At 51.6% G+C, this 26662-nt stretch overlaps 1 protein-coding gene across 8 annotated transcripts; it reads right to left on the minus strand.

Annotated features, from left to right (window-relative positions):
- Positions 1-551: 551 nt before the first annotated feature.
- ZNF106 (zinc finger protein 106) lies at positions 552-26246 on the minus strand. Of its 8 annotated transcripts, none has more exons than XM_076071515.1 (23): positions 25910-26242; positions 24462-24562; positions 22585-22646; positions 21004-21186; positions 16462-18783; positions 14886-15507; positions 14655-14727; positions 13860-14014; positions 13529-13589; positions 12869-13057; positions 12198-12748; positions 11139-11545; positions 10698-10744; positions 10039-10169; positions 9592-9732; positions 8887-9003; positions 8548-8739; positions 8053-8115; positions 6691-6810; positions 6473-6544; positions 5809-5880; positions 5269-5415; positions 552-4520 (listed from the first exon to the last, which is right to left on the minus strand). In XM_076071515.1, the coding sequence occupies exons 2-23, from the start codon at positions 24513-24515 to the stop codon at positions 4461-4463; spliced, it is 5841 nt and encodes a 1946-aa protein (XP_075927630.1). In that variant the 5' UTR covers positions 24516-24562; positions 25910-26242; the 3' UTR covers positions 552-4460. The 8 variants fall into 8 exon arrangements, with proteins under 8 accessions (XP_075927630.1, XP_075927626.1, XP_075927629.1 ...); XM_076071511.1 differs by having other exon boundaries at positions 12869-13108; XM_076071514.1 differs by lacking the exon at positions 25910-26242 and adding an exon at positions 25586-25686 and having other exon boundaries at positions 12869-13108.
- Positions 26247-26662: the final 416 nt, after the last annotated feature.

A 26662-nucleotide genomic window follows, 5' to 3' on the forward strand; every position in this document is an offset into this window, starting at 1 on the left:
CTCCCACCCTCCCCACCCACCCACCCCCACCCTCCCACCCTCCCCACCCACCCACCCCCACCCTCCCACCCTCCCCACCCACCCACCCCCACCCTCCCACCCTCCCCACCCACCCACCCCCACCCTCCCACCCTCCCCACCCACCCACCCCCACCCTCCCACCCTCCCCACCCACCCACCCCCACCCTCCCACCCTCCCCACCCACCCACCCCCACCCTCCCACCCTCCCCACCCACCCCCACCCTCCCACCCTCCCCACCCACCCACCCCCACCCTCCCCACCCACCCACCCACCCACCCCCACCCCCACCCTCCCCACCCTCCCCACCCAGCCCCTCTCCATCCAGCCCCACCCCTCCCATTTTTGGATGCACGACGGACGGACGGACACAATAATCCCCTGTGGGCTGGTGTAACCAGGAGGTTCCAACCAGTATAACGTTAGTGGCCGCTCTTGTAAGCGGCCATCCTAGATTCCCTCCCACATTGTGGAATAGCGCTGGTGCAATGATACACCCCTCCTCTACCAAATAAAACACACAACACAAGATATGATAATTTTATTTTATTTTTAGGATTTTTTTCCTTTTCAAGATATGTTTAAACTTCAAAGTAAAGCTTCCTGAAACACACACAAGGCACGCGTGTGTCTGCTGGGTCTGGTCTGTGGGTTAGGCGCTACATTCACACAGGTGCATGTCACACTCGAGCAGCACAAGAATAGTGATGGACTTTGCCAAATTTAACTAAACTCCGATGAGTAGAAGCTTCAGCTACATCACTACTGTCAAAAGCTCCAACTCTCAATTCCTGGTGTCTACATTCCACCTTAATGCTATTGTCATGTTAATTCTGTACAATAGCTTAACGATGCATGCATGACTACAACTCTGAGAAACTAATGATAGAAATGTGGGCCTTTGACATGTGTTTGCAACCTGTGTGGCAGGAAGTTCCTGCAAAGATGGCCGTCGGCTTCTCGAACACCCAACCCACAAGCCGATGCCCTGGATTCACAAGTTTTAATGTTTTTTTTTTAACTTAGGAAAAGTGAATACAAAAAGTAAACGGTTTAGAACGTGGTGCACGTCCTTTTTCCACCATGAAACCCACACGGCCTCTCACTCCACCCAGAATGAGTGGCACCAGACATTACGGTGCCACCTGCCGAACGGGTGAGTGAAAGCCCTGGTGGAGGCTCTCAAAACTCCCCCTCAATCTCACGATGCCTCCGAGCAAGGCACCCATCGGCATGTTTTAAGCGAGACATCGCACATCACACAAGACCACGACATGTAACTTGTCTCATTTGTCAAATGTAGTTAAGAAACATTTGATGTTATTAAAAATGAGTAAATCATACAATTAAGAAACTATGTAAACACTTTGTACATTTACATGGCATCGGGTTACACCTCGATATTAACCTTCTTTTGACATGGCTTTTTATTCGATTATTTTTTTACCAACAATCTGGCAAACTGTCCCCTTGTGACAATCCAGCTCAAACCCTTGTTTTGTTGAGGTCCTGCTTGTCATGAAGCCAGTACAATCCGTGGTCTGTGTGCTATCCGATGCTCGCCTAACGAAAAGTTTCGATTGCCGATTTCCCAATTGGATTGTCGTGGCAGAGGAGGCACTTCAAGGGCCTCTTGTGGGCGAGGGGTGGCAAACACCAGTCAGGAGGAAGATATGCGCGCCTAAGTTCCAGTCACACGGCCACGCTCGTGCAGTATTATCACGCTACACCACGGCACGCTGGACGGCTCCACACCACTCCCTCTGCATTCGCCACAACCACGGCGAGGTGCTCCTACTCATCACCCTTCAGGCACCTCAGCTTTAACTTAGTTTTAAGCAGGTGGTATATGGCTAAGTGTTTCAGTCATGCTGTTGTGCATTGTCGATACTGAACACACCTCTGCCGAGTCTACCAAAACTTTGATATTAACCATGCTTGTTCACGTTTTCTGCAATATTTAAAATTATTAAATGAATTACAGACTACGTGACGCCACATCCCAAATGTCAACAGCTCCCATACAAAATGGCCACACAAAACGAGCAGTAACTCCCAAGCAATTCAACCTGGTGGTGCGAGTAAAACGATGCAGCCCAGTTGATATGCAACATCGTAAAGATTGTGCCTTTGGCGATGCAGGAGTGAAAGTTGGCACGCATTTAGACATTGTATTGGGCACTTCAGCGTTCCCAAATGGCTCCGGAAATGGGGCAATATTTAAACATGTTCAGAATTTCGCACAATGCACGGGAGCTTTCACGCATGAACCCCCGAAAGCACAGGCCCCACTAATCTACCGCAAAAGCAGCATTGTAATAGGACCCCAAGTGACATTGGCAAAACAATGGGACATGTATTTAAAGGTTTACCATAAATTATCCCTCGTTGCTTTGGGCAAAATAACGCAAACGCTACTGCACAAGGACAGGTGAGCCGCACTATTGCTGACGAGGCGCGACGTCGGTGGTTGACGATTCTCAGGCAGGAGCACCTTCACACGAGCCATCTCAAGGAAAATAAACACATGCGCCACATCCAACTCAAGCAATGGAAATAATACCACGCACGCAATCCACCCCACACAGTGCCGTAACTTGCTGTTCGTTGTGGTGCTTTCCCCAAAACCTCCATGGCTGCAACGCCTGCGTAACACTTCTCCCCAACTTACTAAACCCAAACCAACCCAACCCTGCTGCTTCAAGATAAATGTGGTCCAACCAGGGCCCATGTGGTTTTATAACGAACATGAAGTTTTTTGCAATCACCTCATCTTTCACGTAATTTGGTTAAGTCTCAGCTGTTGGAGGGAACGACAGCACTTTGGGGTGCAGAATGGGTACACGTTGATAGAAGCAATCATTATAAAGTTGTACCAGTTAGCAATGAACAGCATGCACCACCCACATTTAAAATGGGTCAACCTGCTGAAATTAAATTTTCATTTGACATGCTTTTTTATCCAATCCATTATAGTGCTTTACTAGATTCACTGCAAGCCCCGATTGCGTTTAACACGGCTAGACGTTTGCCTTATTCAAATTGTCTGCAGTGCACTGCAACCCACTCAATACGAAATGTGCAATAGAAACACTGCCGACGGCTGACGAAGATGGCCAAGGAAACCTGGTCCAGATCTTATGAATCAACTGGATTTGGATTGCTGCCACAATCTTCAAGGATTGGGCAGTTGTGTTTAAGGGTTTGGTTTAGCGACTTTCTCAGATAAACACAGCCAGCAATGACCGGCAAATACTTCTGTGTATCCTGCTCAGGAAGTAGTTGTGGACACTGGTATCTGTACCCACACGTTGGCTCACTGCTCCCTCACTTTCTGATCGTGTGCAGCCATCACCGCCATATTAGGGAGGCACCAGGCTCTTTGTGGCAAAGCGGTTCAAAACATAAACAAAACTAATCACTTCACTTTCACCCTCTTTGGCTTTTGCCAGCATCAGGGTTCTACACTTGCACACATCACACCCAAAACTAAATATTTTTTGTGTTGTGATATTTTTTGGTTGACAAGTGTACTCCCCCCTTCCCGGGTCAACATGGCTAAACATTCTCGACATTCCAGCGTGGACCAGAGCTAAAATTCTTGCTCCGGGCCTTTGCAGTCCAACCTTTCCAATATAGAACACAGGGTGAACCACCCCGGGGTTCTTACATCATCATTTCATCTGGCAATGTTTTCACATCACCACCACAGTAAGCAGGTCTTTAACCTCAATTCTCCAAAGAGTCTAAGGAGCTTGCCGTCTTAACACCACGAAGGGCATATTCACCGAGTCGACACGAGGCATTTACGCCAGCTCATGTCTTGAGCATGACGTTTAAACTAAAACCGCACTAACAAGTCAAACGGCGAGACCGTTTAAAAATCAACAACAGTCTCTCACACAGTGTACAAACACAGCGAGTACAAACGTGGTGTATGGACGCCACAGGAGGGCTGATCAACTGTAATCAATGTAGATCTTCGTTTCTCGACCACATTCACCTACTGTATAAAAACCACACCAAGCGGTAGCCTGACAATTGGTCAGGCGAGTAAGTGGACGTGCAAGTGCGAAGGGCTGCACTGCAATCCAAATAGCTGTTTCATGTACACTAAAACAGAACTTCGGACCTCCTGGTGCAACCACTACCTACGTCAGATACTCAACAGAAACGATTCACTTCCAAGTTAAAAGTGTGCCTTGTGTGTGTGCGTGCGTGTGTTTGCATGTATGTACGCATGTGCAGCAACAAGGCTTTGTGATGGCCCCGGCCACACGGAAACGTTTCACCGCATCGTTGCGAGCACCGTCGCTAATTCAAGTCGCCGGCCACGTGATTAGATTTTCTAGACGAGTGGGGGCGCAGGTTTAATTTATCTCCCGCAAGCTGGTGATGATGCCCGGGGGCACTGGTGGTCCGGCATGCCGCCACCCCTCCTCATTCTTTCTGTGGCTGGCTGTCGAGCTCAGCGTGACGGCACAAGTGTGGAACCAGCTCCTGTAACACACGCGTGCGTGCGCGCACACACAAACACACACACTCCTCAGCACCACACTAGCCGTAGCAGGATGCGCAAGTCTTTTAAGTAGGGAAATAGACTGGCTTAGAGCAACTAATCTGACTAAACCGTTTGTGCAAAACCAGGTTTTAGGGAGGATTTATTATAAACTAATTTAAACTCTCATAAAGACTATTCGATGTTAACAATACTTTGAATAAACATTTCGTCGCTATTAGCGACTTTGATTTTAAAAGAGTGATCAAATGGTTGCCCAATACTTGGGAGGGAAACCTGTGCGAAAATAACTTTGCAAATATGAAATCGCACTTTGCCCCAAGAGCGACCCATTGTTTTTGCACACTGCTTACGAAATACTTATGAAGGCAAACGCTTAATGGAAGTAATATAGAGAATGGAAGCTTTCGTGACTGCGGAAATTACTATACCCATTGTTTTTTTCGGTAAAGTCACGTATGTAGAATTTTTTTTTACTAAATAAAATTTTATTCAAAATAAAGCGGTGATTTATTTTAATTAAATTTAGTTAAAATGTTTTTTAATCAGTGATTTATTTTAATTTAATTTAGTTAAAATGGTTTTATTTTATTTCTACATACGCGACTTTACCAAAAAAAAAACAATGAGTATAGCTTAATGGAAGTCACTATAAAATAGATGTGTATTGGGTCGTATCAAACGTGGCTCGCTCGGTGTAGGTAGTGGCTAGGGGGGGTCGATTCTCACATGGATGGTGCCATTCTTGGCCGTGAAGAAGGCGTCGCAGTCCCTCCAACGGCAGAGCGTGCTCTGAGCATCGGTGTTTAGGTGCGTGCTTCGGATGTGCTCCTTCAGGTGGTCCAACACCCCGAACATCAGGCAACATTTGTGCCACTGCACACGCCAGAGCGCACCGCCCACACGTTTACCCAGCAACACTGGTGACCTGGGTTATGTCTGTTATCTCTCTGGCTGCGCCAGGGGATCTTTGGTGCCACCTTGGCTGCCCAGACTGTCCTCTGGACTCTTTGGTACTGCCCTGGCTTTCCCTGGGGTTCGTAATTGTTGTTGTTGCTGGGCAGTTGCTTCGTCTCGGGCTTGCTGTCGTGTCGCTCCATAGCCTCTCTCCCATGTGTTCATGTTGAGCTCCTCTGCCCGAATACAGTTTATTTTACCCAAATATAGTTTTTGTTGTCAATTAAATTCTAGTGCATGTGGACGCCGTATGAATTGAAAATGTTATTGCCGTTCTGATAACTAGGGGTGGAGAGAGGCATTGGTACTCACCCAACAGCGGAAGTTGGAGATGAGGTTGAGCGTCACGGCCTGGACGGAGCCGTCGTAGCATCCGGTGTAAATCTGTCCAGGGTGGCAGAGGCGCCATTGTTGGCCACGGCGCACAGAGAAGTGTTCATAGCAGACTTCCGACCACACCACGTAAGGGATATGAATCGCAAACGCCGCTTAATTAAGCCTTAACTATTACACATTTAATAGTGCTGTTTGTTACTGGCCGCTTAAGAGTTTTGAGCCTTTGGCCCTGTGCTCAGCAACAAGCATTACTAGCTGTGACATGTGAACCTATTTATGGAACACAACCCTAAAAAAAAAGCTCTTATCTTGTACAAACACTTTTGTATTAAAATGTATGGCAGTGATTCTGCTGGGACCTCACCATTGTTTATGGAGCACATGAATGTAACTTTAAAGAGTCTTGGTTACAAAGCTTAAAATAAATTAAAGACGTGTCAAAACATGCAGTGCAGGTGTGTATCCACGAGACATGTTGCGTCTTCGAATATAAGCCATTAGCAATCGGACAATCAACATGACAACTCGCCATACTCAACCTGGGCAGGCCAAAACTTAGCAGTGCGTAACCGCTGCCGTTAGTGACAGCAGCACGAACATAAACGTCAGGGAAAACTGGATGAGTATCAGAGGCACTCACCATGCTCTTGTGCACGGCCATACACATGACCATGTCCTTGTGGCCTCCGTACACCTGCAGGCGGTCGTGTGACTGCAAGGGAACATGGCACGCCCGGCCCCGTCAACGTTAACTCGAGACGACATCACCCCAAACTCCTCAGCGTATCCCCTCGGCTTGCCACCACTAGGAGAGAAGCCGTGCCCCAGCGGCTTGCATGGCAAACATTCAATGCTCACCTCAAGTTCATACACTCGCACCAGCTTGTCCAGGCAGGCGGTCAGCATCACCTTGCCCAGGATACTGATGGCCGTGATGGCATGCGTGTGCCCCTTGTAGATCCTCAGCAGCTCTCCCGTCTGGCGCCGGCGACCGCCACATGTGGGAGACGACATGCGCCGCGTTATTCCCCGTGCGGAGAAGAAACCCAGGGGGCGCGGCAGATTCGCAGCCGGGTCAACTCGGCACCTGCCTTGGCACCAATGCCATTTCAAACGCTTTCCAACTGTCACAGTGGGGCACTCGATCTCTTGTAAAGAGCCTCCAAAATATCATACTCTGTTATAAAAAAAAAAGTTCTGGCTGGTTGGAGGTCATGCGTCGGCCAACACGCTGAGGGGAGGGGGCACACGGGTGGCCGGGACATGGGTGGGGGCGTGCAGTTGAGGGTCGTCGGGGGGGGGGGGGCATTAAGCGTGGGTGGGGGGTGTGGGAGGGGTGTGGGGGGGCACGCGTAGAAAGGGATGTGCGAGAAGGGGAGCGTGGGCCAAGGGGCTACTGGGTGGATATTGTGGGTGGTGGGGCCCTGTGGGTTGCGCAAGAGGGGGGGGGCACCCAGGGGTGGGACGGTGGGGACGTTGGGGGTGGAAGAGGGCCATCGTTCACCGACGGGTACTTTTCATATCATATTACTGTATGTGCATTGTAATGTCACCGCGCACATCTGCATGATGATGTCACCCCCACCCCACAGCGCTGAGCTGGGTTCGTAACGCTGTGCGGACGTCACGCCTCACCACCACCCACCCTCCATCATGGCCGTGGATGCCATGCAAATGTGCGGGCAGTGCTAGTATATATTTTTTCTAAAACTTGACTTCAAATTCTGTTCCTGTTGGGACTTACCCTATTGAAAACTGGAAAAAATAACCAAAGCATTTCTGAGAATTCTTCTTTGGTTCTTTCGGTAAAGTCACGTCAATGAAGCTCTGTCGTCCCGACAGGTCTGTTCCTTTCACCTGAAGACGGCCGCTTGCGTTGTGGCCGAAACGTCGTGAGAATTTTATTGTGTTATTTTATTATTTTATTCTCATTCTACGTGACTTTACCGAAAGAACCAAAGAAGATGAATCATTGCAGTCACGAAAGCTTTAAATCGAAACATTTCTGAGAACTTGCAGACATGAACCCTAGCAAAAAGGAATATTTTCAAATATGCAAACACATTTTGCCCTGACAGCAACCCACCATCTTCCATGGATGATTTTTCCAAACTTGTTAACACAGTAATAGGGGTACCGATGCTATGCGCACACACAAACCAGCAGCATAATGTGAGCACACATAGCCCCAAGCCAATGTCTGTGGTGGTGCGCACTCACGTGGATGTTGTGCGCGTGGACAGACTGGTCGCTGGATCCGCTGAAGACCAAGTCATTCACCACCTAGGGCACAGCAATTGGCACGGGAGTGCTAATGAATCTCACATAACCCCATAGGTCTTCCCACAGCCTGTTGGTGCATCTCTGTCATTTTACAATCGTTACATAATAAGGGGGTGGGGGGGGGAGTGGCATTAAGGAAGTGTTTTTTTTGGCACAGTTGTGAGTTCAATGCCCAGCCACGGTTAACATCAGTGACAAGCGATACCTGAACCGGTTGTGGCCCTCCTAACTTCAGTAACCCGCACTGGCCAACGAAATTAAGTACGACCAAAAATTCCCCCCAGTGACCGACAAGGCATGGAGGAGGCGTTCACCCGGCAGTGCATTTACAAAAGGGGCTGTGAAACACAAAATAATTAACACACTGGTCCTCGCTGCTTATAAGACACACGGTCGTTCCCGGCAGCCGCCGTCCGGGCTCGCGGTCCCCACCTGCATGCACAGCACCGTCTTGGTGTGGCTGTCGAGGGCACGCAGGAAGAGTCCGGAGCGCGCGTCGCGCACGCTTATGGTCGCGTCGTAGGAGCCAACGAGCAGCAGGCGTCGGCTGCCCTCCTGGCTCGATGCCACGCAGCTCACGGCTCGCGGCCCATGGCATTCAAACGTGTCCAGGAACTTGTTGCTCTGTCGCCCAGCGCAACAACAAGACGCACGCCGCGATAAAACTGCAGGAACAGTCACGTAAGTTATAGCCACGCCTTGTCTCATGGAAAACAATATCTATTAAAAAAATCCATCCTGTCTGATCGTTGTGTGTGCAGGGGGCGGCACCTGAGTGCTGATGGACACCACGGTGCCGTTAGCCAGGCCGGCGTACAGCACGTCCCAGCGCTCGTGCAGGCACAGCACGCGGTCCAGCACCGAGAACTCCTCCACGCACCTCTCTTCCTGCTCGCTCAGCACAGCACAGCCAAGTTAGACAAAGACACAGATCCCCTGTATAGCCTGCACAGGCTGTCGTTTGCATGTGTCCGGCACCACGCCTTGGTTGACATTCACACACCACACCCAGTAGTTATTTAATGCGGAGTTCAACGAGGTGTGGGGCCCAGGACCGGTTCAAATCATTGCCACTAATGTTAGTCGTGAATTGAACCCAGGTTTCTGGGTTTGTAGCACAGTGCCGTAACCCCTATCCTACCGTTTCGTACGATCACATTAAACACAGGAAGACACGAAAATGCGTGTGCACGTTTGAGTTCACATCCCAGTTGTGAACCTCTCGATTGCTGTTGTGAGAAGTCTGCACTGATGGGTATCGTCAGTCTCTTATGGAGAGTTTGTGTAAGCTTCTCAGATTGTCTCATGAACCTATCCATTTCCCTTCTTCCCCTTGCAGAATCATCTTCTTCGTATCTCCAGCTGTGACTTCTCGTTAATTCCCTAGAAGCTCCCAAATGTCAGACCTCACACCGGACAGGCTGGACAGGCTGTGTGTTGCGGTGGGGTTCTCAGCGCGTGCCGTGCAGGAGTCACCCTGACGCTGTAGCAGCGGATGGTGTGGTCACTGGCTCCGGTGTAGAGGCGTGGCTGGGAGGCGTTGCCGCCCGCCACCGTCACCAGCAGTGCGTTCACCTTGCTGGTGTGGCCGTTGAACGTGCGCAAGCACTGCCGGGTCTGCGCCACGCCGATTACACGCGAGGAAGGGATCAAGACACACACAATGCATCTTTACGAGGCACACGCATCGTTCAGCAGTTTAACCGTCATCAACCGGAATGCACCTGATCTCAGTCGATCTCGGAAAGCTAAGCAGGCAGGGTTTGATACTACATAGTGCTTGCATGGGCAACCACCACTGTGTTAAGATTCCATCCAAAATAACTTCCGGTATACACACTGCCTCCACAAAAGCACTTTAGCCCTGCTCAGAGGCCCGGGTATAGGCGAAGGTAAACGGCTGAACAGAGCGGGGATCCTCACCTCCAGGTCAAATGCACGCACGGTCTTGTCGGAGGAGCAGGTGTAGAGCATCCCCTCGAAAATCTGAACGCCACTGACGGCTGCCTCGTGGCCCTCGAAGGCCCCAGCGCTGGGCTCACACAGCTGTGAGTCTGACAGAGATGCAGCACCGGTTAGTCGGGAGTGTTGCCCTGTCCCCATCAGCTGTGAGTCTGAGAGAGATGCAGCACCGGTTAGTCGGGAGTGTTGCCCTGTCCCCATCAGCTGTGAGTCTGAGAGAGATGCAGCACCGGTTAGTCGGGAGTGTTGCCCTGTCCCCATCAGCTGTGAGTCTGACAGAGATGTAATAGCAGCACCGGTTAGTCAGGAGTGTTGCCCTGTCCCCATCAGCTGTGAGTCTGAGAGAGATGCAGCACCGGTTAGTCGGGAGTGTTGCCCTGTCCCCATCAGCTGTGAGTCTGAGAGAGATGCAGCACCGGTTAGTCGGGAGTGTTGCCCTGTCCCCATCAGCTGTGAGTCTGACAGAGATGTAATAGCAGCACCGGTTAGTCAGGAGTGTTGCCCTGTCCCCATCAGGTGTGAGTCTGACAGAGATGTAATAGCAGCACCGGTTAGTCGGGAGTGTTGCCCTGTCCCCATCTGGAAAAATCACAAACGGCGAGTGCCAAAAACGAACCCACCTGTGGTCGAGGATTTTTTCTGGTGGTCTTCCTTCTTTTCCGTTTTCCTGCATCCAGGGAAGAGAGAGTGGGAAAGAAGATTTAAATATGTACAAAGGCCAAATAAACGAGCCCTTACCAGGTATATACACACCTAGGCTGAGTGACTTGTTGGATTTATAATTATAAGTGTAATAGGCTGTGTGGCTACTGCTGTATTGTACTTCTATGTCCCCCATGTGTCCGCTCCATGCCCTTCACCAATCTGCACTGTCCAGCATGGTGAAGTATGGTGGTCAAATAACCCCAGTTACCCACACGGTCTTCATCCAGAGGTGGCTTGACAAAAATGGCTGTGTACGCACACGTTACCACCAAAACACGACACGACGCGGCATGTGCCGCGTCATTCTTGTAAACACTTTCGATAGACGCCTGTCATCTCAGTAAAGCGTCACTCACTCAGCCACAAGGCGGGGGCCGTTCCTCTGCCACAGGTCGCTTGTCGACGACACCTCGCCGCTGTTCGCCCGCCCCACCTCGCCCAACGCCGCCGCCGCCGCCGCCGCCGCAGGGGTCCGGCCCCTCGCCGCCGCTTTCTTCGTCAAACACTTCGGCAGCTTCGTGGCCTCGTTGTCCGAGCTGTCATCGATGGACAAGATCTCTGGGGTGGGCGGCTCAACCAGCTCCAAGCTGGAGTCCGCCTCACTCTGCCTGCTGCCCACGTGGTTTCCGTCGGGGCTGTCCATGCCCTCGTCATCCTCTTCCCCCTTGTGGAGCGCGGCCGGGGAGGGAGGTTGGGCCAGACGTGGCTCCTTCTGGGCCACGGGAACATCGCCCACCCCACACGGGCTTACGGTGCCGGAGGCCTGCAGAGTGCAGGAGTCATCACACCGTGTGTCACTTTCAGAGAAGTGTACAACCGTTACGGAGCCAGACATACAAGGCGCAGATTACACAACTGGTCTCGGTGCACAGCCTCAAATAATTTACATTGTTGAAAATTTTACAAGATTTTAAACTGATTTACTCAAAGTAAATAACCAAAAAAACAAATGCCAAAGTACAAGTCCAATTATACACAAATATATATGAGAAGCAGTGAAACAGCTCGTGAAGATAATTCTGCGATTAGATTTAAGACAAAAATTGTTAAAAGTATAAGGCATTGGCCATAATCATGAAGGAAAGTGTTTTAAAATCCTGCATGGAGTGAAACGGTGATCCACAATGCTGCTCTACCCCGTTCCTTCTAAACTCTGTTACAAGTTAATAAAGAATTAAAGCTTTCGTGACTGCATAAATTACTCATTGGTTTTTTCGGTAAAGTCACGTATGTAGAAATACCATACCGAAAAAACCAATGAGTCTGTTACAAGTTCCCTTTATATCATTCGAGCATTTACTCACGATCCCGAACTTTATATTTTAATGGGGCGTTGCATTGTAACAGAGGGGCTTCCCCACCCATCGTGCTACCCCAGGGCCTCCAGCCCAGTTCCCCCCCCACTCCCAACTCACCTGCGTGGACTTCCCCTGCCGGCTGCCGCGCCTCGTCTTGAGGCGCCGCACGGGCCGCGTCAGCGCCTCTTGCTCCGTGTCGCTCGTCTCGGGCACGCACTGCCGCGCCGGCTTTCGCTTCTTCAGGCGCTTGCGCTTCTGCGTCGAGGCGCCGTGGTGGTCCTCGCCGGGCTCCTCCGCCGCATTCCCGACCCTCCCCGCTTCGGTGCTCCCCTCCGACGCCGCGCCGGCGCGGGCCCTCGTCCGCATGGGGTTGCGCTTCACCGAGCCGTCCCTGCTCCCGGCGCCACCTTTGGTGGGCACCGGTGCGGCGGCCGTGGCCGCTGGCGCCACGGTCGTCTCGGCGCTGGAATCATGAGGCGTCGAGGCGAGGGACTTGCTTGCGGGCGTGCACATGTTGGAGTGGGCAGGAGACGAGAGGCGAGGACTTCTGAGCAGCACCGTTTCTGGGATGCCGTCGGGCAGGGGCGGCCGTCGCCACGGCACCTCCTGTGGCTGCGTGAAGTAGTGCGCGACTGGTGGTGTCGTCGCCGTGGGCACGCCGGCCTCGCCTACACACCCGGCCAATCCCGCAAAACCGCTGTGAATCGGTGGCACGTGGGGAGATCACGTTACATCACGCAGCAGTTCAACCGTGTCGGCGCGACTGCCATGCCCCGTGCGCGACTCACCTAGAGTGGCAGCGGGAAGGCACTGCTGCAGGAGCGGCGAGGGCGGGAGGAAGGAGCCCGGATGCAGGGTCGTGTTCAGTATGGACGGTGTGCAGGCGGCGGCTGGGGTGAGCTCCCCGGCCTCCTGCTTGATCAGCAGAGGGTGGGAGACGCCGGCGGGGCCAGGGAGACTCGGGGATGCGGTAACCGCTGACGGGACCAATGGAGCAGAAGGCAAATGCCGCTGGTTCACAGATTTGTCTACACAAAACCGAGGGGCGGTATACAACACGTCAGCCTTAATTATGTGAAATAAAATAATTTGGTTCAGTGAAATCAATTTGGCTAAGCAGTTCAAGTAACACCAGGTGAAAGTGTTGTAATGTACTTATGTACAGTGTAATCCATTTATAGATAACCCACTGATTACTAACGACCCTCCCACTTTTTGTGAACATCTAATCACCATTGTTATTCTCAAAAAGTTGCCAATTATAACCAAACTCTAGAAGGATATGTTTTTGTGAATGTTTCGGTAGAAATAGTTGATTTAAACCTAATCATGGCATCTCATGTAAAAAGGGCTATTGAACACAAACCGTTGAGCTATCGCAACTGAAGACCAATCGGAATACACACGGAGCAATGGGAAAGTTCCGGGATGATGGTGCAAACGCACACCTTGCATTCCTTGGAGAATCTGGATGCGGTAGGACCTCAATTTGTCCATCTCCATGGTAATCTGCAGCACAATGGACAGCACAAGTCACCACTGTCAAAGAAGATGCACACATCTGCACTAACTCATGCATTCGATACACGAGCAAGGAAAGCTGGACATATTATTTATATTTGGATTACAGTGCTATGCTCAATTAGCTCCGACCATGCCGACACCCTGGTCTTGATTTGGACACGTAGAATCTGGCTCTCATACCAAAGTGAATCATCGGCAGACAGGACATGCAACAGCTGGGCCCGGATGTGACTGTGACTATGCAGTAATGCCAACCTGCTGTTTCTGCAGCAGCAGCTCCTGCACATGCAGGAAGGCGCTGTGCAGGGCAGCCTTGGCATGCTCCAGCGTGGGCTCCAGCTCCTGCATGCCGCGGCTCAGCTCCTCCTCACGCAGCGACACACTCAGCAGCTCGTCCACGTGTTGCCGTTCTGCGGAAAACAAGCGCGCGCGCACACATGCACAGTCACGGACACGCGCACACACACGCAGCCACATGTATCAGAGAGAGAAGGATCTCCTCTTAGCCTTCGACGTTGTGCATGGCTGGGCATCGGAACCAGGTGACCCGGATTGTAGTGCAGTGTGCACCACCACATCCATAATGAAAGTCAAAGATCCCCTGTGTGGCCTTTAACAGACCGTTGGGGCTGTTAGCGAGCCACTATGAATGTCAGCACGGCACTCAAAAGAGGTGGGTCGCCAACACCACACCTGGCCACCTTTGTCTCTCTAGTGTTGATGTTTACACAACGTACCAGGTACTCATTTAAGGTTAAGTCGACCGAGGAGAGGCCCAGGACTAGTTAGAATATTCGCCACTGTCATTGGTCATGGGCAGGAATCGAGCTCTGGTCGCCTGTTCGGTAACGCAGTGCGCTAACCATCATCGACCCCTCTCTAAAGCTCACTCTATGTACACAGATTCACATGTGGAAATAAAAACCGATGTCATGAGGTTCATGACCTTTGCACCCACTAGAAGCATGATCATTCACCACTGAAACGAGCGGTGAATAATTACATTCCAACTATATACTGCACATGCAAAAAATGTGGACCCAGTGGTACCTTTTTTAAAGCCCTTGACCTTCATCCTCTTGTTTTTCCGCTCAATTTCAGGCACCTCTGGCGAAGACCCTTCCTGGAAACGGGACAACAGCTCGATCGGGCGCCAACATCAACTCTAATTTTCCCGGCACAAGGCTTACTTTGACTCGTGACGCAAGTTTGGCACCAACAAGCGATGACGGGACTGTGCTCACGCTCGCAACCGCCGTATCATGCAGCTACGGTACGTACCGCGGTGGCACGGCGCTTCTTGCGGGCCTGGCCCCCACTGGGCTCGGGTCCGGATGTGAAGCTGCTGTCCGTCAGGATGTCAGTTTCACCCTCCACCTGAGCGCCAAGCGGGCACTGTGGGCTTATCGGGCAGACACTGGGAGAGCCGACTTCCGGGGTGTTGGCCAGCAGGAAACTGGACAAGCTCCTTGGGGTCGCGGCCGCTCCCGTGTTAACCAGCGGTCCCTCCGAGCCAAGGTCACCCATGGCGGTGGTGGCGACGCCCGTTCGCAATGGGCGGCTGGCGCTCATTCCGTTCTTGGAGGGATGCTTTTCCTTTGTGGCGTTGGTCGGCGTGCGCTCGAGAGTGGCCAGGAGCTGTGGGACTTGACCGCTGCCAGAAGTGGTGGTGCCGGAGACACTGGCTGCTGCTTCTCCGGCTGTGGCACACGCGAGGCGGGGTTCACCGACTGGCTCCACCGGATTGTCGGAGCGATATTTGGTGCCAAACTGCTGCTCCTTATGGAGGAAGTCGTCCAGATTGAGGTCATACAGCTCAGGGAAGTCGCCCAGCTCATCAAAGTTGAGGAAGGCTGGGTCTAATGGGTCATCCTTGTTGGCTGGTCCCATTTCGATTCCAAATCTGGTGTGCACAAAATAAATACAAAACAAGGTGGCATATCAACACACTCGTCCTGTAATCTTTTAAATATATGGAATTGATGGCCTAAATGAAAATAACTCAAATAACAAATCACTGTCGTCTTTAATGATAGGTTTAAGTCTGTGCATTATGTTAAGTAGCTTGGTAATCATTGAAAATAAACTTCATCAAAATATATAGCCAGGTGCACTTCCGTAACCTTCAAACGATGGCAATGTAGTGACAGTTTATTATGAAGTGAGGGAGTGATGACGCAGTGACATCACTAGAGCTCTATGGCCGCACTCCTAGCCGCGTGCGCGATTCACGTATTTGCGGGGGCAAAGATCCGTCTGGCGGAGCGCATGGACACAAGCACTTAGTATTTTTTCCTTATTATGCGAGCTGGCCCAGGATTCACCATCTATCTCCCAGACACGCACTCAAATATTAGTTTATTTGGGTTGTGTATTTTTTTTTAATTCACCATTTTTAGCCTGAACCCGGTATTGGTGTCATTGACACCGATACCAGGCTCAGGAAGCGCAACCATTTGTTTAGCGATCAACCCATGGAAGTGAATATCATGGAGCTACCGCTGAGATAGCCCTTTAAGTGATTAACACAGTAGAGGGTAAAACTTACCCACCGCCATGCCACCGAGATACATTTTCATTACATTGCAAACAATGGTTAATTCTCAATTATAGAACCACCCAAATTAAATACAGAACCAAATATGGCATGATTTTTTGTGTGCAGTCATTGGTGACCAGGTTGCGACAATCGACTTCACTGTACTTGAGAAACCAGTTTAATTACAAGCGGCTGCCTGTATTTGAACCAAGGCTCTCAGCGCATTGATGCAAGTGATGCGAGCACTCTCGAGCCACCCAGCCACCTCCCGGATTGTCCCTCTTTCAATAACCTGCAGAAAACCGTGCGGTTTCTTACCTGGGCAGCCCCTTCGCCTGCCTCCTCTTGCTGAGCACTTGTACGATTTGCTCCCAGTCGACATTCCTGCGTGGTGCACTCAGCAGCTGCTGGATGGCAGGACGCAGGCTGCAGCTCTCCCGCTCCACCTCCGGCTTGCGCTGGGCCTCGGCGCCGCCAAGCCCTGCGGTACCCGACACCGCCAATACCGCCGGTCCCTTTCCCAGTGTGGTGCTCGGTACAGGGCCGCTCGTGTAGGTGCCGCCGGGGCGCATGCGGCGTCGAGCCTGGTTGAGGTTTGGCTCGGGGGCTGCCGTACCTGGCTTGCTCCCACTGGTTCCACGTGCTGCCAGGTACCGGGAGAGCTCTTTTTGCAGCGCCGTCGAGACCCCCAACCTGCTCAGCTCGGCTTGCGCTGAAGCCGGCGGGCACCTGTGGGCCTCCGGGTCGGAGGACACGCAGTCACTGGTGTGTTTGTCTGAGGCTGGAGCAGCCGTGACCATGATCTCGGCTTTCGGCGCTGTTGCTATTTTGATTTCGGTCGTGGTTTCGGAGGTTCTGCTTTCCGCATGTGCGGGCCTCGTGTTCGCCACCGAGTTGGTGATCACGGCAGACAGACATTCCGGACGCACCGTGGCGTCGGTAGATGTCATGTCCAAAGCCGGGCTCTGATTCGTCTCATCCCCTCCTTGAGCACCAAACTCTTTCCCACTTGGGGAGGGGAGGTTCTTTTCTTGGGGCGGCTTTCCACCTGTGCAGTCATTACTAAAGGGTTGGCTGTGTGACGTTTCTTTATTTTTGACGTGTCCATGGACACCCGCCGGTTGCTTCTGTGTTAACGGTATTGGAGTCGTATTAACGGTGTTCACTTTTTCCGTATATCCCAAGTCGGCAGTATTGTTGGGCTGCGGCACACGCTCTTTCATTTGTTTATGGACTGATTTTATGCCAGACACCTTATCCACGATGCCTGCGAGTTTGGCTTTAAACACATCGGCCAAGGGCTCAACAGTGCTGGGGCGGTTGGCGTCAGCCGAATTTGCAGTTACCCCTTCTTTGTCCACCTTGGCAAGGTCGGCTGAGTCTCTTTGGCCCACGGTGGAGCCAGATGCCCCCGCTGACCATGGCCTCTCGTGCATCACCACTCGCTGGGCCGCGTCCCCCGGCTTTTCATCAAGCTTCAGCAAAGCGCTAGGGGCACTGCTGGGCCGGTGGCTCGACAGCGATAACGAGGGCAAAGTGAGGCAGGGCGGATCCTCGCAGACCTCGGACGGGTGAGTGGAGATGTCATCCTTATTAGTCACCTTGTTCTTGGGGCAGTTGGAGTGCTTTTCGGTGGCACGGACGGCCGCAGGAGGCTTGTGTTGGGAAGGCCCAGCACGGAGATTGGCACGTACCTTCCACAGGTTGCTGGAGAGACTCTCCCGCCTCTGTTGTTTGCCTGAAAGAGGAACGGCACCCTTCGACTGGTATGTCGTCGTGCGAGGTCCCTGCGATGCGGCCACCGCGGGCCTGCTTGATGAAGAGCCAGTGCCCTGGCCGTGAGCGGTGTCAGTGCGGGCCGTCGTTCCACTCGGGGCGACTCTTGATCCGCCCTGGGTAGTGTTGGTGGGGTTCGGCGGCACTCGCGTTTTGGTTTCATCAAAGGTGATCTTTGGCAGCTCGACAGCTTTCAGCGGAGGAACCTTTTCCAGTTGCTTAACCTCCTTGGGCATCATCTCTTGGTCTCCAAGGCCACTGGGATACTTTTGTGGAGGATATGGGGTCCAGCGTGTAAATCTTGAGGCACGTTTAATTCTCCCACGATCCACGTAATGATGGAATGGCGTATTTTCATGCTGGTCAAACCACGGTGGGAGTTTGTCCGAAGTGAAGTCGTCTTGCATTCCCCCGTCATAGTTGCCCTCGTCGAGGTGCTCGTGCCAATGCTTGTAATTTTGATCATTGTGCCAGCGCTGTGGGGAGTAATGGAAATCTTGCCAGTATCGATTGGGGCCATGGTTGTAGTTGTAGCCGTAACCTCTGCCACCACCGGCACCACCTCTGCCTTTCTTGCTGAAAGGCTGCCTATTATGGTGCCAATTTTTGTAGAATACACTGGGAGGGGGCAAGTGGTGACTGTTGGCGTTGAGGCTGTTCGAGGCTGCACCCGTCCAGGCAGGGTGCGCATCCGTGTGGCTCCTGGGCTGCTCCATGGGTTTGTCGGTCTTTGGGTTGGACTCGTTTGTAGCTTCTTTCACCATCTTCTTGGCTTTTGCAAGGTTTGGTCTGGGATGGAAATGGCTGTTGTTGAAAGGGACTTGTTTCGTTATGTCAGTTATGGGTAAACTTCGTTCTTCTGGTCTGAATTTAAAACAATAACATATCACAGATGAAATTCACTACAGGAAACACAATGCCAAAATCTCCATTACCACACATGTTCCGTCTTTTCAATATTAGAGCCAGCACTAAACTCTGCACCTGTCTTTAAAACAACCTCATCTAAGAGATCCCGGCTTTCCGGACCCTGCCAGGGAGAATTTCCTCTTAGCAGCCTCCTCCAAACACACCCAGCAGCGCACCCCCCCCCCCCTCGCGAGGGGATTGCGGCCTAAGCGAGCATCTGTTCAAACAGCCGCGGTCTCGTGGGGCTCAACAAGGGGGAGGGGGGTAGGGGGGAGGTTACCCTTTCTTTGTGCTGCGACCTTGCTGTGAGCGCCGCTCACATGGTTCACCAGCTAAACTTGGCCTGTCTGCAAGCCAGCATCTGCTGTGTGAGCACTGCAATTCAATTATTCCTCACGTGAGGCTTTCCAGCCTGACTCCATCCCGCCTGACAATAGAGAAATGCGCCAGTGGGAGGGGGGGGGGTGCTGGAAGCCCGAGTGGTGCTCGCATGCCCTGCCGGTGCCAGCTGACATGATTGGCTAAGGAATTCGGCACATCTTGGCGCACCTGCATTGCCAATAGTAGTGCGTCAGTCTCCCCATCAGGAATGAGCAAAGGCAAGATGTGGATTTATAAAAATGAAGACAGTTCGAAAAATTTAGGCTCAAATTGCCTTCTTTTAACCATTTTCTTATATTTAAAGACGTTACACAGGTTATTTCTTCAATATAATATGAAACAATAGACTAATCTGTCGTCAAATTACATGAAATGTGCCAGATTGTCAGTTCTCAGAAGATAAGCAAAACCGAGTCAGGATAGTGCTTGAATGGGCGATGACCATGCATAAGACGGGTGTTGTGTAGACTGGTGCGGGGCTCCGTTGTTAGCAATGCTGCAAAATCCATCGTTGGTAATCTATTCTGCTCCTACGTATATGCTACCCACCTTCGCTAACCCACAAAGACCAACGTGAAGATGTATGGCCAAACAATCAACATGACACTGCATGGCGCGTAGTAGTCCCTGATCCTGCAGTGGATCGACAAAAGGGCTGGACGATCTTAGCAGGGGTATATCTTCGATGTCTCCCACCGAGCACAGAAATGCACTCACATTTAGATGATTTATAAATAAATGGGGTAATATATTTATCGGATTGAAGCACAGAATGCTGCCAGCGTTGGGGCACTGAACGCATTGGGTAATCTCCGTGGAAACAATCTCAACTGGCTCAACAACTGCCGGTCTTTCGACGCGTCACATGGCACGGCCCGGCATGCGGCGCCGCTACCGCCTGGCGTCTCGTGGGATGGTGGGGGCTGTGACGCGTAGACACTTTTGTCGACAGATTCCATCGTTCAAAATAAAACGGAGGGCGGCAAAGTGCTCCTTGCCAGAAACAGGGGAATTAAAAAAATATATATACCCACCAGCTAAGTTTTAACGTTCTAATTTTTCTAACCTTTTAGCGAGTGCATTCCGAGCCAAGTGGAGTGACGCGACGATTGTAGCAATTCATACTTTGAGGATGTACATACATACGCATGTACACATTATGTTCTTACAGACACATACATCCAAGGCTGTGATGTGGCCAACAGATGCAAGTACAGAAATTATTTTATCTATCTGTGCAGAACTTTGAGTGTTATCTCCTCATATGAATAGATTTTTCCAGGTACTCTGGTTTATTTCAACATTTCAAACACTTGTAACGAAATTGGCCAAACATTACAGTTTAACGATCAAGCTACCAGTTAATAGTCATATAAAATGGCGCGGACAGCCCTTTTGTCATTCCACTACTGGATTAGGGTCTCCCCAAGATGTGCGGGTGTTGGGGATTATTTTACCACACTTTACTATGCTGGTCAGTGTGGGACGATGTAGGTGGATAGCATACATTAGAGCCATAGAAGTACAGTATCAGAATGGATTTTTGCTGAACTGTCCTCTGCTGACAGCGTAGCAACGCAGCAGCCTAAAACACCTGATCTATGTGTGGTGGTCGCCCGTCCAAAAACCAGGCTCAACCCTACTTCACTTCTGAGATTTAATGAGATCGGTCGCATTGCAGGTGATTTAGTAAAAAGCGTATAAGGCGAGAAACAATCATTCTACTCCAAACAAACTCTCGCCTGGATAATTATTTGATGGCAGCAACATTGGCGGTGTCAAGCGGCCACGTACTTTTTTGCGTCGTCTCTTTGAGTGGTTGTTTGCGCCGCGTCGGGAGGAGGAATCTCGCGATATGCGCCACCAGGGCTCGACCTCTCCACGCGTTTCTTGTGCTCGGGGCTGCTCAGGTGGGAGGCGTACGCAGACAGCCCCACCACGTTGGCACAACACACCCGGCAGTGGTGCGTGCAGGCCCTGGGAGAACCGCAACAGCACACGTGTGACAGCTGACTCACTCAACGATCGACGGAAGCAGAGCGCCAGTAAATGATCGCACCAAGGGTCTCCCCGACCACCTAATGACCACTCAAAGATTGCTGAAATAATGTCCCATGTTAATAGGTTTGCCAACTTTGAAGTTAATGACATTGGGAGAACGGGCGCACATAAAAGTGTTTCAACTTCCAAGTTGTATGTCCTGGCAAATGGTGTTTGGAACGTCAATTACTGTCAATGAGTAAGAGAGTCACGAGAGTGCTGTGGAGACACATCTGAAATACGTACTGCCCATAATAATCATGTGAGGGAGGTAACCCCACCCATTAAGATTGTATTGAACATTTATCGCAATTCGTAGACAATGGATCACAAGGCAAGACTCATGTTCCAGAACGTTCATCTGAATCACTTTTTTTTCTAAAACATCTTTACAATTATGGAGCTGAAATACACAACATAAGAATGCATCCCTTCATAATAATATAATTTCAATTATACAGTAACTTTCAGGATAATGGCTACACAACAGAATAGAACAGATTGGAGTACTTCTGGCTAACATACAACCATTCACAAAAGCACAGTATGAACACAGCAGAAATACGGTCAAAACTCCTGACTTCACCTCCCCCACGATCACTGTGCACGTCCGATTGGCCCACAGCCCATCTCCAGCGAGCCCAGCTACCAGCCGACAGTGGCTGAACCTTCCAAGCAACTGTGGAACAGCACCGTGCGTGCACGTGGTGCATGAATCCACTGACACCGCCCCCACCACCACCCACACACATCCACGTTCACCAGTGCTAGCCCAGCAGACATCAGTGCGAAAGCTGCCACTAGGCAACAGTCCCAAAATTAGTCTCCGCCGTCACTGTGAACTTAGCTAAGCCCACTTAACCTCCCCCCCCCCCCCCCCTCCGGTGTAGTGGCTGCCCCCTGCCCAGCTGCCGCAGTGGTGTCGCCTTTCCCTGCTGGAGGAGGCACCATCTGATGCAATTTGCTATGTGGAGCAGCGCAATCCACACAGCACATTCCCGTGCAAGTGGTCCCTTTCCAAAGAGGGCTTCTTTGGGTCACGATTGCATTTTTTCGTCTTGCAAATATATCTCAATCCTCTTGTGAAATGGTGCATTTGTATAAAACACTGGAAAGTTTCATTTATTTATTTATTACAATGACAGTTCATTAACGTCCCCCTGATTAAGTTATCGCCATTTGCAGTTTCCTACACATTTCACATCCTCTGAGCATTAAAATTCTCTGTTGCCATGGTGCTGGCATGCTATTTTTGGCCACTCGCATCAACTGCCTTATCATATTTTAGGAAGAGGCTTTAAAAAGTACATACACGAGATATTTTCTTACACTTGCCTTCCTTCAACTGTCTCCATTTCCCGGTGGTGCAACATGCTTCTGATGTGCTCTTCAAATTCCTGGTGAGAGACCGGAATGATCAGAAACATCCTGAACATGTCTAGGAAATCCAAAATAAGTCATTGCACATCAATATCTGACAAATGTCCTCAGTAACAACGCTATATATCTGGAAGATCATTCATTGGGAAGCCTGGCTAATGCATTCATGGGTTTCATAATCGACACATTTCAAGAAAGAATTAAAACATACACATGTAGTGACATAGGTCATAGGGGATGTCACTGTATGGTGCCGGCCTGGAAGGGTCATGCCGTTCGATGTTCCGACATCGTGGACAGCACCGTGTGGGTGGCCGTGTGTAACACCAACCCTAGCGGGGCTTGGCGGGCACTGGGATAGTGCGGGCGCCACGCACAGCGTGTGGTGGGGGCTCCCCCGAGGGGAAGGGGGTGAGTGCGAGCCCAGGGGCAGGGTTGCCCCGAGCCGTGACACTCTGGTTGGCCCCGTAGACACGTGATCGGGACTGTCCACACAGGGGGCCCCAGGTGGGGGGACTTGTGGGTGATCACGTGTCTGGGGAGAACTCTTGAGAACGAGAATGTTCAAGAAGGCGGGCAGGGCTGAGGGCGTAGCAGCCCCGACCGGAGAGGGATATAAGTCGGGTCCCTGAGAGGGACCGGGGTCTCTTTGTTCGACAAGCTGGAAGCTCTGCGTCTCCAGCTGGAAGCGCTTCATCCTACGAGAGCCCACGTGGTCGGAGACCCGAGTGAGGGCCCAACCCTTCATAGCAGTAACTCCCCTGTATAGTGTAGTTAGCTGGGTGGTCACCACCCTCGGTTGTATCTGGTAAAGGGGCAGTTACCCCTTTGTGTTACGGTGTTACAAATAAAGGTGTTGCCTCTAAAAGGAACGTCTGCGACTCAGTTGGACTCACTACACACATGTACAGCCCTTTTGTCAGTCCACCACTGCACAATGTGTGGTTTGTGGGGACTATATGACCATATTTCACCATGCTGGTCAGAGTGGGTTGGTCAAGGCAGGGATCATTGGTGGTGCTTAGTTCGGTGTAGAGAGTACAAAAAGAGATTCTGCTGCCCACAATCTAGTCCCATAGAATTTCAGGAAATTTGGTCAAAGACACAAAACACCAGGTGATTTATAAGTTTTTATAAGTAAAATAATTTACTGCACATGCAATCGCATGGGACCATGTCTGCTACCTGCTGTTATGCAAAATTATTGTTAAAAGTGTAGTGTCGTAAATGGTGTCACGAGAGTGTTCGCGCCAGCTACTGTTACAGGAGTGCAACTGTGCGTCTGGAGCCTCTCTCTAGCACCAGAGTAAGTACGGCATTGATTTGAAGCTTTCGTGACTGCAGGAATCCACTCTTTGGTTCTTTCGGTAAAGACTTTACCGAAAGAACCAAAGAGTAAGTACGGCATGTCAGCCAGCCCTAGGGGGCATAGTCCTGGTGATGGCCCGAGAGAGGGCAAGGGAGGACGTGGTAGACTGACTGGGGCACGTGATGCTCGGTCGAGATCCTTCGGGAAAGGTCTCGAAGGGGGCGTGGCCGAAGGCGGAGCGAGGCCACGCTCAGGAGCATAAAGGGGCAGTCCCGAGAGAGTTCTTGGCTCGTCAGTGGAATCAAGCCTGGGTCCTGCGTCTCCGGGTCTTTGTCTCGAGTTAACGCGCTACTCGCATAGTTAGCCACATCACCTACAACAGAACCAGAGTTACGATCAGTGTTACCCGCTAGGGAAGTTGTTAAATAAAAGTGTTGCCTCCCAGTCCAGAGTGTGTGCCTCCGTTGTTGAACACTACACAAGCATTCTTGGGATTTGGATTGAACCCACAGAAGTCAGTCACCTTTGTGTTGGCACAGTGGACTCGGCAGAGGCCACACTTGAGTTGTTTGGACATGGCTCTCTCGGTAGCAGACAGGGCTTTTTGTGGCTTTGTGTTTCAATCTGCGGCAACAACCATCGGCAAACATAATTGACATCCCAGACGTGTCCATCACATCGGGAGATGGTTCGGCTGCGGTACATCGAGCGGCTCCTAGGTAAAAGGTTGCGAGTTAAAATCCTGGTTAGCGGTTGACTCGGTGAATGATCCCAATGGGGTTCACAACATGAGTACCACTTTGTGGAGAAGTCAACAGTGGTTGTCCTATTAATAGCCTCGCAATAGAAATGTGGAATTTCGACCACTGGCACAGGGCTGTATAGAAAAAGAGCACGGCCTCAATATTTATTTTAGCAATAAATCTAGGTATTTTGCTTTTGCATTGCAATCACAACATTCACCCACATACACGCAAGTCTAATGGTGAGAGATTTGCGATGGCAAAACTGCCAAACGCCAAGGGTGGCGCTGTAGTAACACATCTGGGCCTCACAGCAAGAGGTGTCCTGGGTTCGATTCCCACTCGGGGCCCCTATGTTAAAGCTGGCAAGATCCCCCTCCCCCCCTGTTCTGCACGAGTTCCCTCCCATAACCGACACACAATGCAATTGGCGTTTGCCAAAAAAAACATCACAATGCTGATAAAATACCTGCAAATTCGAAAACTTGTCAGGCGTCTCCTTAAGAGAGTCTAGTATTGAGAATCCGCGAGGCTTTCCCCTGGGTAAACAAGTCTTAAAAAACCAACATACAATAACGGAACTCCCCGTGGGGCGAGTTTAACGAGGATGAACAGCACTGTCTACGTTTTGCGTTAGGACGTTAAGGGCGATACAGTTCGTACAAGAAGACCAGCCTGCGCGTCCGGTCACCGCGTACTCTCACGGATCATACTTTTCTCCGCTAACAAGGCGAACGTCGATGGGTGCCGTCTCATAATCCGGTAGGCGCGTGCACGGAAGTCCAGATCTGTACTGTATCACTTCATGGACCTCTCACCCCACACTCCCGGGGGGGATGTGGGGGGCGTCTTAACACTCCGGAGCGCTTTCTCGACCCGAGCACGAGGTTAGCAACCGAGAGACCTGGCTTGCTGCGAGCGTCGCTAATTACGGGAGTTGTTGCGGCTCCCGTAACGGGCCAGGCCGCGTCCTCCACACGTGCAACGCACGGCCGACTACAAAAAAAATGAAAGTCCCCTCCCCGCTCCGCGAGCGCCGCGATTGGCCCGAGCGCGCGCACGTGACCGCCCAAGACGCGCGGGATTGGTCGACGAAGTACCCAGGCGCACCCCCCTCCCCATCCCCCTCTCACCGGATAACGCCGCATCCGCGCTGGGAAATTGTGAGCGGCGTCAATGGTTGTGATAGCGGTTGCGCCGTCTCTCCACGCTCACCACGTTCACTCACCCAAGTCGTTGTCTCTCTCGAGCTCTCTCTCCTGGCTCTGCGAGTCCCGGCCCGGTAATCCCCCCTCCCGACCCAACCCGACTCGCCCTTTAGTACATGACTGCCCCTCCGAGGCTGCGGTCAACAGCCCACCGCCCACGCCGCCATGTTACAACTGAGGCCCGAGGCACGACGGGAGAGGGGCGGCCAATATATTTATGGCGCATTCCCCGATGGCGAGCGGCGTCGCGTTTCTCCTCGCGCCGATTGGAGGGTTGGGGTGGGGGCAGGAGAGGCGGGGTGATAACAATCTCAAATTGCGCCTGGGAGCGTTAATTCGGCGGAGCTGGCGAGGACGGGAGGGGGGGGGGGAATTTGGCGGCCATGTTGGGTAGGGGAGTGTTGCAGCTAGACACGTGGGGGGCGGGGTGGCGAGGACGCGTCACTTGTGACGTCACGGCGGCATTTTCCTCCACGGCTCGCACTGCGCGGGGTTTCCCCGCCCCCGCCCCACCACCGCCACAGGGCCCGCTCCCTATGCAACATGGCCGCGAACGCGTCTGGGCCATCGCTGTGGAAGCGCCTCCCTCATATTCTTGGTTCTTTCGGTAAAGTCACGTAGAAGGGAAACAAAATAGAAGGGAAACAATAAAATAAGACGTGACTTTACCGAAAGAACCAAGAATATGAATCCCTGCAGTCACGAAAGCTTTAAATCAAAACGCCTCCCTCTCCTTTACCCTCCCCCACATCCCTCCATGTAATATGTCCGCG

The sequence above is a fragment of the Petromyzon marinus genome, chromosome 33 (genome assembly GCF_048934315.1).
Source record: "Petromyzon marinus isolate PM22_M1 ecotype Great Lakes invasive population chromosome 33, UKy_Petmar_22M1.pri1.0, whole genome shotgun sequence".
In the NCBI taxonomy this organism is placed as follows: Eukaryota; Metazoa; Chordata; class Hyperoartia; order Petromyzontiformes; family Petromyzontidae; genus Petromyzon; species Petromyzon marinus.